This window comes from Eulemur rufifrons, chromosome 30 (genome assembly GCF_041146395.1).
Source record: "Eulemur rufifrons isolate Redbay chromosome 30, OSU_ERuf_1, whole genome shotgun sequence".
Taxonomy (NCBI): domain Eukaryota; kingdom Metazoa; phylum Chordata; class Mammalia; order Primates; family Lemuridae; genus Eulemur; species Eulemur rufifrons.
In genome coordinates this window covers 24,599,467-24,613,464 of record NC_091012.1, presented here as the reverse complement: position 1 = coordinate 24,613,464, position 13,998 = coordinate 24,599,467, and the positions used below count along the sequence as shown (strand labels likewise).

General features: G+C 47.5%; 1 protein-coding gene across 2 annotated transcripts in view; it reads left to right on the top strand.

The window, feature by feature from the left end:
* Positions 1-13,998, top strand: part of MAMLD1 (mastermind like domain containing 1) — a 136,832-nt gene that overhangs the window by 99,643 nt on the left and 23,191 nt on the right. The window contains exon 4 of one of the 2 annotated variants that reach the window (XM_069463269.1): positions 1,778-1,900. The exons of the other annotated variant lie outside the window; for it this stretch is intronic. Within the exon in view, the coding sequence (XP_069319370.1) occupies positions 1,778-1,900 (123 nt within the window). The remainder of the gene's footprint in view (positions 1-1,777; positions 1,901-13,998) is intronic. 2 annotated transcript variants of the gene reach the window in all.

Sequence of the window (13,998 nt, the reverse complement as noted above, 5' to 3'; positions counted from 1 at the left end):
CAGATAATCTGTGTAAAAGCACAGTGTTAATGAGGCTAAGGTCATGGTTTCAGTGTCGGTTCAGTTCATCTAACTTCCCTGGGAGGAGAGCTGCACCCACAAGGCGCTCCCAGGGGAAGGAGGCAGGGGAGATAAGTCAGAATTGTGCAGAACTGCCTTCCCCTGCACTGGGCCATGTACCAGGACTAGTGAAGGCTTCTTAGGATGCAAGAATCGCACTAAAGCATTTAAATCTTGTCCCTGCTAGCACAAAAATGAACACTAAGCCTTCTGGAAATGCCACAACAAACTATTGCTTGCAACTTCAGTGTGCCATTCATCGCTGTGCCGGGCACTAGGGCAGGTCTTGGAAGGAATAAGACAAGTACTTGTAAGGTAGTTACTCTTACCATCTGCATTTTACAAATGAAGAAACTGAGGCTCAGAGGATAGAACTGGCTTTCCGAGAGTCACACAGTTAGCAAGGGACAGAGCAGGAACTGGAAGTCCGGCAGTCTCGCTCCAGAGCCTGTGCTCTTTTACAAATTACTTTTGACTTCTACCCCTCCCTCATCACCTCCAGCCTTTTCAGTCACTAAATGCGACTGATTCTACCCAGGTGGTGTCTACACAGTTCCCACTCTTCGTTGCTCCACCCCCACCTGCATTGGTTATCTCTTGCTGTGTAACAAATTCCCCCAAAGCCTCAGCTGAAAACCACACACCTATGTTACCTCAGTTTCTGGGGCTTAGGAATCCTGGCACAGCTTTAGTCCTCGTAAGGTTGCAGTCATCCCAAGGCTCAACGGGGAAGGATCTGCTTCCAAACTCACTCATGTGGTTGATGGCAGGAAGCAGTTCCTTGCGGGTTGTTGGACTGAGGCCTCAATTCCTCATGAGCTAGTGGCCTCCCTTGGTTCCTTGCCACATGGCCTCTTCACCTGAGCAAGCCAGGGGGAGCATGCAGCGAGGGGGTGCAGGAGGAGGGTAGGGCCAGCAAGTCAGAAGTCTCAGTCTTTATAACCTAGTCTGGGAAGTAACATCCCACCACATTTGCTGTGCTCTGTTCATTACATGTAAGCTGGAGGGATTATGTTAAGGTGTGAACAGCAGGAGGCAGGGCTTAGTGGGGCCATGTCCCATGTGTACCTACACAGAACAGTCAGCCACCATCCCTCCTCTCCATTGCCCTCATCACTGCCCAGTTCAGGCTCTCTTCATTGTCTGAACTCATCCAGTTGATCCTTAACTGGTTTCCCCCAATAAACCATCCATTGTTCTAAGAGTTGCCTTGCCCAAACAGTGGCCTGATCATATTTCACACTGGCTCAGAAGTCTCCAGGGGCCCACAAGCAGGCCCCACCAGCCTCCTTAGGTTCTGCGGCCACTGGGCCCTGCCTTGCACTTCCTTTCTGTAACCCTGAAGGGCTTGCCACTCTTGGGCCGCTCTGTGCAGTCCTGGCCTTGCTTCCTGCCGATCCCTGTGCCTGGCCTTCCCTTCCCACCTTTCCTCTCTCGCCCCATCAGTGAATGACCTCTTATGCAAGAGCCCTGTGTGAGGGCACCATGGCAGCCCCAGGGATCTAGATGGAGACCATGTCTTTTTCTGCCAGGTCTCCTGGAGCATAAGCTAGCAGAGCGCTTGACACTGGGCAATTGGTCATTTGATGGGGCTCCCATGGGGGTGGCCAGGGTGAGTGTTGTGGAGACAGACAAAGCAGGAGGACAGGGCGGGCCACCCGGGGGCTCAGGGCCCTTGTCGGCAGTTCAGGAGCACTTTGGTTTGATTTTATTATAGGGCTGTTGCCATCTGTTTGCATGGACTTCTGCAGCTAGCTCGGTGGAGCGCCAGCATCAGCACTGGAACTCTTACACTAGCAGGCAAGATCCTCACCCTGGAGACGTGGCACCATCTAACATTGTGAGCTTTTTGTTTTGTTTTGTCTTCAATCGGGTACCTTTGTAGCCTCACTGTGTTGCCCCAGAGCCATTGAGCTGGCTCAGAGGGAGAATTCTTCATGATGCAGGTCATGCAAGTTGCACCCAGACAATTACCTAGGTGGGCTTGCAGAAGGTGTTCGGGAGAAAGACCAAGCTCCCTGAGGCTAGGAGCACAGCAGAGGGCTCAAGTGTCCTCGGCCATGAGAGGCGAGAGGCTGGGCTCCCCAAATGGGATGCTATTGCCACCAAGATCTGCCTTCCCAGGCAGTGCTGGCCTGTGCCCGTGGCCAGGCATGGGACTCAGTGCTCCACCTGCCTTTTCTCATCTTAATCCTTGGAGGTAGGAGCTGTTACTATTCCTTTTAAAGTTGAGAAGAAAGGCACAGAGAAGTCAGTAGAGTTGCCCAAAGTCACACAGCAAGTCAGGGCCAGGGCAGGACATCAGCTACAGAGCCCACACAAATACTGCCACATGTGGGGCACTGCCTCTGGAGCCTTCCATTCCTATCTTAACCTCTTAACTGCTGTGTCCTCTACAAAATGGGGTGATGATAGGTTGCCTGAGGGTTAAGCGTGTTCGTACATCTAAGGCATTTTGAACAGGGCCTGGCACAAAGTAGGCGCCAACAGAGAGTTTGCTGTCACTGTAACTCTAACTCCTGACCCTGCGCCCCCACATCTGGCTCTTAGTCCTGTAAACCGGGAACTGTGTCAGGACAGATATGAGCAGTGCTCTCTCTAGACCCCACGCCTGCCACAAAGCTGACAGGTGTTGTGTGGCCTACAAGCCTCACAACAATGGGCTCTTCCTGCTCTAGGCCCTGCCCCTCCCGGACAGCTCCCAGTCTGGTGGGAAAGGACAGAGGGCCATCTTTGCCATGCAGGCTGTGGCTCTCCGCTTCGCTCCTTCTGGAACTCTCGCACTGTCCCTTCACCCCTCCCCCAACACTCTGTGCTCTACCTGGCATTCTTCTAGCCAAAACACACCACACAGCCCTGCAAGCCGGGCATCTCAACAGCCCCCCCATTCCTTGTTTTGGCCTCTTCCCATTAACTCTAAGGTCTTAGGACTCAGATCTGGTCACTCTTCTAGGGGAGAGAAACAAAGAAAGAAAGAAGTGAGTGTTTGAGGCAAGAACTGGTACTCCCGTGGAAGGACAGATGGCAGCCCTGATGGTGGGGAAGTGCATGCTTCTCAAGCGCAGCAGGCCAAACAAACTTCTCAAGTGTTACTGATGACCCAGCTGAGCAGCAGAAACACTGATGACCTCTGGCATGGCATTTACTAGCTTGTTGCACTTCCTGTGGGGGATAGTGGTTACCGTGGAAAAACTAGACTTTCATTTGAATTTGGATCTCGGTTTGGTAAAGGAGTGGTTTCTAAATGTGAGCTGAGACACAAACTCCTGAGCAAGCAGAAATACCCACTCCAGTTGTCTATAGGAGCTCATATTCTTACTTGCAGATGAACATTCCTCAAATTTGGGGGATTTTATTTTACTAGTTGGGTGAGTGATCCATTTTCAAGGGACCGTTCACATCCACTTAAGGTAAAAGGCAAATGCCATCTGGCTTCAGGGCAGCAGTTCAGTGCGGCCCTGGATGCAGACAGAACTGAGGCTGGAGTCCAGTCACAGATGCTGACTGAGCTGGGTGCTGTGAGCAATGTCACTTAACCCCTCTGAGCCTCAGTGAGACTGCGGAAAGAAACAGTCCCCATCGCATAGGACGTTAGGAAGACAAAGGAGATGCTAACCTGAAATTTCTCAGAGCAGTGCCCGACACACACTACATGCTCAGCCAGGGCTACTGCAGGTTTGTGGGTTTGGATCTGAAATCCCTGGGGCCAGATGAGGTTCCAAATTTAGAACATTTGGGACTTTAGGAAGGTGATATGGTACAAATACCAAATATCACACAGCCCTCCAGTGGAATCTGGGGCAGCATTTTGTTATTTTTGAACAGAAATATGAATATTTAACCAAGTCCAGGTCAAATTTTGCCCCAAATAAAATTTGGCACCAAATTAACAAAAATTGGCTTTCAGAGCTTCTTAGACTTGAAATTACAGATAGGGGATGTGGACCTGAAATTACTAAGGGAGGGATTTTTAACTCTTTTTGGAGTTGTGACACCCAGCCCTGGTGTGTTAGAATTTAATGACCCCAAAACACCTCACCATGTTCCCCACCTTACTCCCAGGCTAGGTGATATATTTCAGTTTTTAACCAAAGTGAGGCAAAGTGAATTTTGTTTCCATAATTTGATGTCCCTTCTCTCTGAAGGCTACTGGAGATACCTTAGTGTTTTGCAAAAATCAGGGTTAGAAATTATTTCAATTTTATCATCAGCCACTGGAGAACAGAACTTACATTTACTCAACGATGAAAACAAGTCTGTCAAGGACACGGGAGTTGCGCCGTGGAAGGGTGGGGACCGCAAGAGGCGGCCTCAGCCACAGTGCCCTTGGTGCACGTGCATTTGAGCCCCGCTCAGATGTGCAGAGCTGGGAGTGCAGCTTCATGGGGAGGAGGGATGTGGACAGTGGCCAGTTGGAATAAGAACAAAAAAGCCTGGAATCTGATCCTTGAGGCAGCCTGTGCGGCACAGGGGGAGGGGGCAGCTGCGGAGAAATAGACCAAGGAGGCACATGATGTTGTTTTGACAAAGTCAGAGAGGGTAGAGAAAGGGGAGTCCAGCCTGCCTTGGACAAGGCTGGATTAAGGTCCTGCTCGGCCTGATGCACTTCCTACCTTGACATAAGCCTTGAGTCTCCTTAGCTTAGGTGGCAGTGAACACCCAGGAGTTACGGAGATGGTGAACCAGGAGCTGGGCCTGTCATGCGGATCTGGGCAGCTCCATGTGAGGCGGGGCCTTGAGGAAGCCCCCTCACCATCCCCACCCATGGGTTCTCTTGTCCCTGGCAGACAGAGCTCTCCCAAGTGCAGCCCTTCTGGCACCCAGGGCCTGAAGAAAGACCGCACAGGGCAGGGGACCAGCCCTATGGCTGGGCTCACAGCCAAGTTCAAAACAGCCCAGGCTTTGGATCACTTAGGTCCAAATCGTAGCTCTGCTGCTTTCTCACTGGGCAAGCTATTTACCCTCTCCAGGCCTCAGTCTCCCCACCTGTGAAATGGAGATACTGGTATACCTATCTCATGGGGCTGCTGTGAGGGTTAAATGAGACGAGGTAAAAGTACTTGGCATAGGGCCTGGCACACACCTGTGCTCCATCCCTGTCAGCTGCCATTCTGGGGCTGCATGCTGGGGAAAGCTCCCAGGTGGAGTGCTCTCTGAGAGGGGGTGTCACGGAGGACATTTGCCAGTGGCTGAGGAGCAACCAAGGCAGCAGACGCAGCTTGGTGTCCCTAGAAGGGAGCAAAGCAACTGACCCATGCTGTGGCTTCCTGAGTGCCCCTGACCAGTAGAGAGGGGAGAACGTTGGCTCCTCCTCCCTCTAGGCACAGCCAACCGAGGTGCTGAGTAAGAAATGTGACCCCAGGCCGACTTCAGGTGGGCAGAGAGGAGGGGCATGAGGAGCAACCCAGTGAGGAGCAACCCAGTTCTGCCTGCAGCGGCTTGGATCTGCCCCTGGCTGCTTGCAGCGGGCTGCAGACTGCCTGCCATTTCCAGACCCAGGCCGAGGGCTGGGTGGGATGGAGAGTGAGTGGGATGGAGAGTGTGTGCATGAGTGGCAAAGAGAGGGCCACACTTGGTGGCATGCCCAGCACCAGTGCCACCAGCAATGCTGGTCCTGCTTGGTCACGGCCCTGGGGGCTTGTCTGCTTTGGTTTTTGAAACCAAACTGGGCCGCAGGTGGATGCACAGTGCACAGAGCACCCATCCTGAAGCGTACCTCCTTCCTCCCCTTTCTTACCCTCTTCTCCATCACTCACGCCCACCCCTAAAGCTTCCAAAAAGAATCTTTTCAGAAACCCAAGATTCTTTTATTTTTTTCTGAGACCAAGTCTCACTCTGTTGCCTGGGCTAGAGTGCCATGGCATCAGCCTGGCACACAGCAACCTCAAACTCCTGGGCTCAAGCAATCGTCTGCCTCAGCCTCCTGAGTAGCTGGGACTACAGACATGCACCACCATGCCCAGATAATTTTTTGTTTCTATTTTTAGTTGCCCGGCTAATTTTTTCTATTTGTATTAGAGACCGGGTCTCGCTTTTGCTCAGGCTGGCCTCAAACTCTTGACCTCAAGGGATCCTCCTGCCTCGGCCTCCCAGAGTGGTAGGATTGCAGGCCAACGTTCTCCCCTCTCCACTGGTCAGGGGCACTCAGGAGCCACCGTGCCTGGCCCCAAGATTCTTTTTGGTTTGAACTGCCGAAGCCAGACAAGCCCGCTTAGTAGAGCGTAACCTTTAATTACTGCTGTCACAATTAGCACTGCAAATTAAATTCTTTACCTTCAAACCATGACTTGCCACTGAAAACAAAAATGATCAAAACAGGTTAGTGAGGCCAAGAGAATTCCCTACTCTGATCAAAGTTACATCTGCTCCATTTGCAACTAGAGAAAGAGTCAAGAGAGATGGCAAGTGAGCATTTTCCTATTCCCTGAATCACTCATTAACATTTTTTTAAAAGTGATCATTATCTTGCTGAAACACATAACCCACCGCCACCCCCAGCCAAATCAGACGCATTACATATTGTCAAGGAAGGGCCTGTCACCTTGGACTTGCACGCCCTTTCACCCACTTCCCTGCATTCTTCTCTCATTTTGAGGGTAAGGGCTACAGGAGAGCAGTGCTGTTCTCAGAGAAGTTTCTTTACATTACATCTTTTACTAATTCTGGTGGAAAACATCACAGATTTCATTTCAAAGGTTAGGCCTGCTGAAATGCAAGAGCAGAGGCCTCTGGGGGAAGCTCTGGGCTGTCCACCAGTCAAATGACAACTAAGGAGGGGCCTCGACTTGCCCGATAAAGGATTGGGGACCAGAGAGTCAGGTTTCAAAGAGCCCGTGGGTCAGAGCCCAGGGCTTGCCCTGCACGAATCTTCTCTAGCAGACTTGGAAATGATTTCCTGCATGAGCATTCTTATTTTGTATTTAAACATGATTGTACATACAAGTTTAGTTTTTCCATTCTTACTAAATTGAACCACAAAGAGCTATTTGGTTTGGGGACACTTTTTCTTAGCTGCCTTGGGAGGAACTATGATTAGGCACAGTGTAACATGCATTTTGAAAATTTGTGGAGTGACATATCAGCATTGGAAATGTTTTGTTTTAACCACTCTACATTACCAGGAAATGAAACAACATAGGATGTTGAATTTGGGAAATGCAGGCTCAGAACTTGGTAGTAATGTCACCGAGAATCAAATTTTTTTTTTCAGTTTCTTTTCCAGTTTCTGAGAGCTGTTAGCGATCCTCCACCTCAAAGCTATGTTCCTTTTTCAAAAAGCAGAAGTTTAAAATGAGCAACTTGTCAAATGCTGACCTTTTAAATGTCAACCTTTTTTTCTATCAAAAGTTGAAGAATAAGTGGGATGACGTGTTCCCACGAAAGCGACTTTATGTTGTGCCCCTGGAGTAACTAACGAGCCATCACTTAGTGTAGTCAACACCAAATGCCGTGGGGATGCAAAAAGGCCCCGCTGCGGATGCCTCAGTGATCACAGAGAACAATAGAATCTTTCCATTGCTTAGTAACTGGTTACGACAGCTGAAGAGGCAACCACTTTCAGAAACCTCCCGTCAGATTGTTTCGTTTTGTTGTGTTTGTTTTATCTTAGTCTACCTGAAGGGAAACAAGAAAACTTGCAAAAGTTGGGGTGCCCAAAATGAGACCTCTTAAAAATGAAGTGTATAAACTACTTTATACGAAGTGAATTGAAACAACTTACTTATGTGTCACTGTAAGGCAAGGAAAGGAATCTCATTGCAGTTTTCAAAGAGCATAAGAGGACACAAATAAATCATCGTATTGTGCTGCTTTAAACTGTATCTCCTTGTAAATACGGACCAACCCAAAATGCAGAATGCCACATGGAGCGGCAGTCCAGTTTTGTCCATACAGCAAATACAAAAGAGAAGTGCTCCACTACGGTTATGTCCCCAAGTGAAAAATTAGCACACTATAAACAAGGTCTAGAGCAGGTAGAAAGTCACAGTGCACTTACTTCTTCCATTCAGCTGTGGCCCAAACACCTCCAGCCAGTATTGTCACTGCGTGCAGGAGTGGATGGTGCAGAGTGACAAGGGGGTGACCCATCAAGGCGAGCAGAAGATGAGTGTTCAGAAGGCTCAACTTTATCCCTCCCCTCCCCGTCCTGCACCCTCCCCAGGTTCTGTCTCCCAGATCCATTCATGGCCCCACGTCATGGATTTATGGAATCCTTTCCTGAGTCTATTTGTCCTTTTAGCCTGTTCTGTCCCTTGGGGGTTGACAGCTCCCACGACCTGGGTCTGCTGTGTGAAGCAGCTATGTGTGCTCTGAGCTTGAAGGGGGCAGCAGTTAAAGCACCCTACTCCAGGCCCCCAAAGAAAGGGTTGCTGGTGTTGCCCAAGGAGTTCAAACAGGCTGGGATTTTATTTAATTTCGTTATTTTGCCCACAATGACAATTTGTTTTATTGTGTTGTGGTGTTTGGCTTGATGAGGGCTCATCATGTTAGTTCCCCCCATCTAAACCAATGAGGTTGTTGACAGCTAAAAGCAACAGAAAGACCCAAAGAGCTGCCCCCACCCCCTCCACAGGCTCACCTGTGTGACTGTCCTGTCCAGAGACTTTACTGACTCCTGACTCCCATTTGAGTAACAGCACCTAAGATCGAAAGTGAACTGAAGGCTCAGTGTTCATTCATTTCTTCAACGCTTTGCTCCTTTAACCCATGTTAACCGAGTTTTCATGTTCTAACAGATTAGAAAAGGTGCAGTTGCACTCACACCAATGAAAGTCACAGAGCCCACAGACTGGGGTTATTGGGGCTGGATGCACAGGAAAAAGAAGTGGGCACTTGAGGACATTGTACATAGAGTCCCGAGCTAAATGTGGCCTTCAGGGCCTCAAAGATGCATAGCTCTGCTTCATCAGAAATGGTCTCCACTCTTGCTATGCTTTGGAGAGCTTTGGGTTTGCAGCTAAAGGTGCAGGTTCCAGCTGGCATTTCCCCCTGCAGCATTCCACCATATCCTGCCATCTCCATTTTTGAGCACAGGAAGGGAGCACAGCTGTGGGGACCCAGACTCTTTTGCAGGCCACATCTAGATGGCCCACATCTGGATGAAGAGAGTTTGCCAAAGCCAGCTGGCTCAGCAGGCCAGTTCGTGAAGGTGGACTGCTCCTCTGCGATTGTGATTGATGATCGTTCCTTTCCATGTGACAAAGCTTTGCATGGTGTGGGAGGTTCCGCCCATCTCTGAGCAGGAGTAAGTAGAAATAATTCCACGCCCCTCCCCTTTATCAGGCCACACTTCAAAGACGAGCTCTGGAAAACCTAAGCAGGCAAAGCACTCACTCTAGCTTCCTAGTTCCACATCTTCAAACACCAACATTTTGACACCCATTAGGATGGTTATTATAAACACACACACACACACACACACACACAGAGAGAGAGAGAGAGAAAATAACAAGTAATGGAGAGGATGTGGAGAAACTGGAACCTTGCTCATTGCTGGTGGGAATTGTTGCTACTGTGAAAAATAGTCTGGCAGTTCCTCAAAATATTAAACATAGAATTATTATATCTAGCAGTTCCACTTCTGGGTATATATCCAAAAGAATTGAAAGCAGAATCTTGAACAGATATCTGTACATCAAGGTTCCACAGCAGCATTATTCACAATAGTCAAAAGGGGGCAGCGACCCAAGAGTCCATCAGTGGGTGAATGGATAAACGAAGTGCAGTATGTCCACTCAATAGAATATTATTCAGCCTTGAAAAAGAAGGAAATTCTGACACATACTACAGTGTGGATGAACCTTCAGGACATTATGCTCGGTGAAATAAGCTAACCACTTATTACATGACGCAGGACAGACACTGTATTATTCCACTCATATGAAGTCCCTAGAGTAGTCCAATCCACAGAGACAGACAGTGGAAGGGTGGGTGCCGGCGGCGTAGGGGAAGGGGAAATGGGGAGTTTATGTTTAATGGGGGCAGAGTTTCAGTTTGAGAAGATGAAAACTTCTGGAGATAAATGCTAGTAATGGATGCACAACATTGTGAGTGTACTTAATACCATTGAATTGTGCACTTAAAAACAGTTAAAGTGGTAAATTTCATGCTATATATATTTTACCACAATAAAAAAGACTACAGTGTTAAAACACTTGCTAATCCTCTCCTAATCAAAAGCAGTCTTTTCTTTTCCAATAATATTAGTGTGCAAAAGAAAAGCAGCAGCAAGCCAAGCTGCCTGTTTTCTGTCTCAGGGAGGAGTGTTATTGACTGCATGGCCACTCAGCATGTTGTGTGGGCCATCTGGGCTTTCAGCATGTCTTAGTGAAGTGCATGTGTGTTAAACACACGGGCATAGCCAGTGCTTAGAAATAGCATTCCTGGTAAATTGAGCAAAATGGCTGTCCCTCTCTGGGCATTTTGGAGAAATGACAAAATGTGGGTGGGGGGAACAAAGAAGTGACTGTAAATAGAAACGGACATTATCCCTGCTTCTGAATGGGATAAGAAACCTCTCTTGCTTCATTGGCTCTCTGGTGCATCTGCAAGTCTGGAAACACCAGGATGACTCACAGTTTGCTGAGTAATACAGGAGCCAACACAATGATGTGAGTGACTCACCATCTCCGACAGGCTTTCTGTGCAAAATGTCCCTCTGGAACAAGTGCTAGGCCTTGGGTTAGAGTTCTGGAAAAGGTTAAGAAGATCTCAAGTACAGGGAGAACCAGCTCCTAAGGCCTTGACAGTAGCACACATAAATAGGAAGCCTCTGACCAATGTCCAAATGACTTTGGAAAAGTTGGTGCACCTGGTCATTGTGTCCCCACTCATGCCCCAGCTTGCAAGACCTCTGGTTTCTGCCACTTGGGGCTTGGTGATGTGCACTTCTTCATCAGAGTTCTTCGTGTCTTGTCTGCTGTCCCACTTGGTAGTAAACTTCTCAGGCACAGCAAGATACCTTACCTAGCTCTGTAAATGTGAGCTGAGCGGCCCTTTGAATGAATGAGTGGAAGAGTGCGGGGAAGGGGGGGAAGGGTGAACTAATGAATGAACTGCATCTGCTAGCCTTTACAGAGCATTAAGTTCCTGAGACTACTTTGAGCGTTTTAGAGTAATTACTGATAAAAGCTCTCAGTCATCAAGGCTTGGGAGAACTTTGCGTCTGCATGTGGGGCCATTACCCACCCACCATGATGCATTTCTCTGGTCCAGTTAAGCTTCTAGTCCTTCCACAGCGCCTGGGCAATGTCTGAATACATGTGACTTCTTCGACTTCCAACAAATACACAGTTTTATATACTGCCAGTAGTAATTTGCACTGGTTGTTCTGTTGTTGCTGCTGCTGTCGTCGTCGTTTAATGCAATTTACAAGGACAAAACAAGACTTCTGGCTGCCATTTCACATACCACAGTGACAGCAGCACATGATAAGAAAAGCCAAAAAAAAGCTAGCTTAGAAATTCAGGCCACGCATTTTGTTGCTTTTTCCCGGTTAAGATTCGTTCTTACCATTCTGGGGTGGCACTAATATTCTTAACATAAACCAATCGATTTCAGTCAGTGCTCAGAGCAGCGAGTGGTCTTCACATACACACAGTGTGTTTATAACTCTGCTGTTTCTTTATGACTAGCACAGTATCAAGTGAACATGTTTTGAAGGCTGTTCAGCATATGTTCTCCTGGTAGGCTTAAAATGAAACTTATAGGAACACTTGATTGTATTTGAATAAGCTCCCACCATTGGTTTAAAAAAAATTAAGAGGTTTCTTTTACTAGTTTACGAATGCAGATTCTACATTCTTTGTGGAAATTATCTTTTGGGGGTTTTGTTTTTATTTGTTTTTGTCATTTTGACAGCCATATTGTTCTCTTCTTTTATTTGCTTTATTGACTTTTAATTTGGAAGTGTCTTCTCTGTCAGAATGATTACATCCCAAGGAGACTCCTTCACCCGCCCCCTACCCAGAAAGGAGCAGAATGGAATTGAAAAAGCTGCCTCTGGCAATGACCTTGACCATGTCGATTCCATCTGAATTCATATAGATCTGGAATCATATAGATCTGTTCTGCCTGGCCCTTTCCTCCACAGCTGGTGGGCAGTATGAGCTCTGTAGTTACCCCCAACTGCAAAAGGCAAGATTGTATCCAAGGACTCCACTGTTGATAAAACTGTGTTAACTTTCGGAATGACAGCATAGCCTCAGAAACTTAGACTTCACCAAGTCCCTGCTGCAAACAAGAAATCTGCTTGTGACTTGGCAAAGCTAGAATGACACCCAGTTTAGAGTTCAGAATCCTTCTCCATGCCCCATATTTTGAGACAAATTACAAAATCTTGAGGTAGATCAACATTCTAGTCCAATAGGCCCCCAAGGCTTAAGAGCTCTTCAGAGATTTGAAGACAACTGTGATGTTCCCTCTCAGGCTCCTTCCTCCCCTGACTCTTTGCTCTTGTTGTGGCCACTCGTGTCTGAAATGAGCACAGAGCACTGGAGTGAGGTCCTCGGGGTGAGCAAGGCCAGGTACATGTGGCCTGGTAGAGAGGAAAACAGGAGGTTCACTCCTCCTGTTTCCAGTGATCCACTTTGCTCCATCCCACTTGCCAGGGTGGTGGCCACATCCCCCATCTGCCCCGCCCAAGCTCATTGTCCACCCCAACTCCTACTCATATCTTTGCCCCTAGAAAAGAGTTCCTGAAGGATAAGCATTTCTCTGTAACCCTGAATTTAATTTGGGTCTATTTTCCACTCTCCCAGTACGTAAAGCTTTCGATATAACATTGGACTACGGACTGAGAGAGAATGAACCCTCACAATTCTTTCTAGAGCCATCACCATCCTACTCAGCAACTCCTTTTACAGGCTTTTAAATTCATTTTGTTTGTTTGTTTGTTTGTTTACAGTTCTTACCTCTGAAATGAAATCTTGACTTTCTGGTATGTTCTTGGACTTTTCAAGGGATTTAAAAATTCAGGAGCTTGGTGCCAATAATTGCTTTTAGAAGCTAGCACTACCTATTTTCTATAGATGAATTCCAGTTTGGATCATCAATTATTTTCTTCACAGAAACCCACAAAGTACATATTCAAGTTTGCATCAGAATTGAATATGATCCAGAAATTCTTAATGTTGTTAAGCTTGACTATTGCTTCTAAAATGTGTATCACATTCAACTAATGCATATTTAAGAGCTTGAGTACCACGCTTGAGATCTGAATGAAGAGCCTAATATTGTGCTATTTGATCTGCACTGGATGTATTTGCTGGAGTGCATTGTGCGGACCATTCAGGTGTGTTAGATTTCTCTCTGCAAATGACCTGGTCTGTGGATAAAGAAACATTATTAAAGGCTGAGCAGGATTCAGCAGGCCCTGAGCATCATAAGTAGAAATGAGGTGTCTTCTAATGTGAAGTTGAAAGTCAAAAGCAAAAATTATGGCCAGGCACAGTGGCTCACACCTGTAATCCTAGCACTCTGGGAGGCCAAGGCGGGAGGATTGCTTGAGGTCAGGAGTTCGAGACCAGCCTGAGCAAGAGCAAGATCCCGTCTCTACTAAAAATAGAAAAATTAGCTGGCCAAAATGGTGCACACCTGTAGTCCCAGCTACTCAGGAGGCTGAGGAAGGAGAATCACTTGAACCCAGAAGTGTAAGGTTGCAGTGAGCTATGATGATGCCACTGCACTCTAGCCCAGGCAACCGAGCAAGACTCTGTCTATAGATGATTGATAGATAGATAGATAGCAGAACTTATGAACTCAGAAGTCTGAGGGGCCAGCCTAGATTCTTTGTCAGTTAGGATGTATTCAGTACCAAGTAGCAGACAACCCATTTCACACTGGTTTAAACAATAAAAAGGACTTCCTGACTCCTGTAAGCAAAAGTCCAGGGATCGGGCAGATTTCGGGGTTGGTTTGAATCAACAGTGTCACACCAAT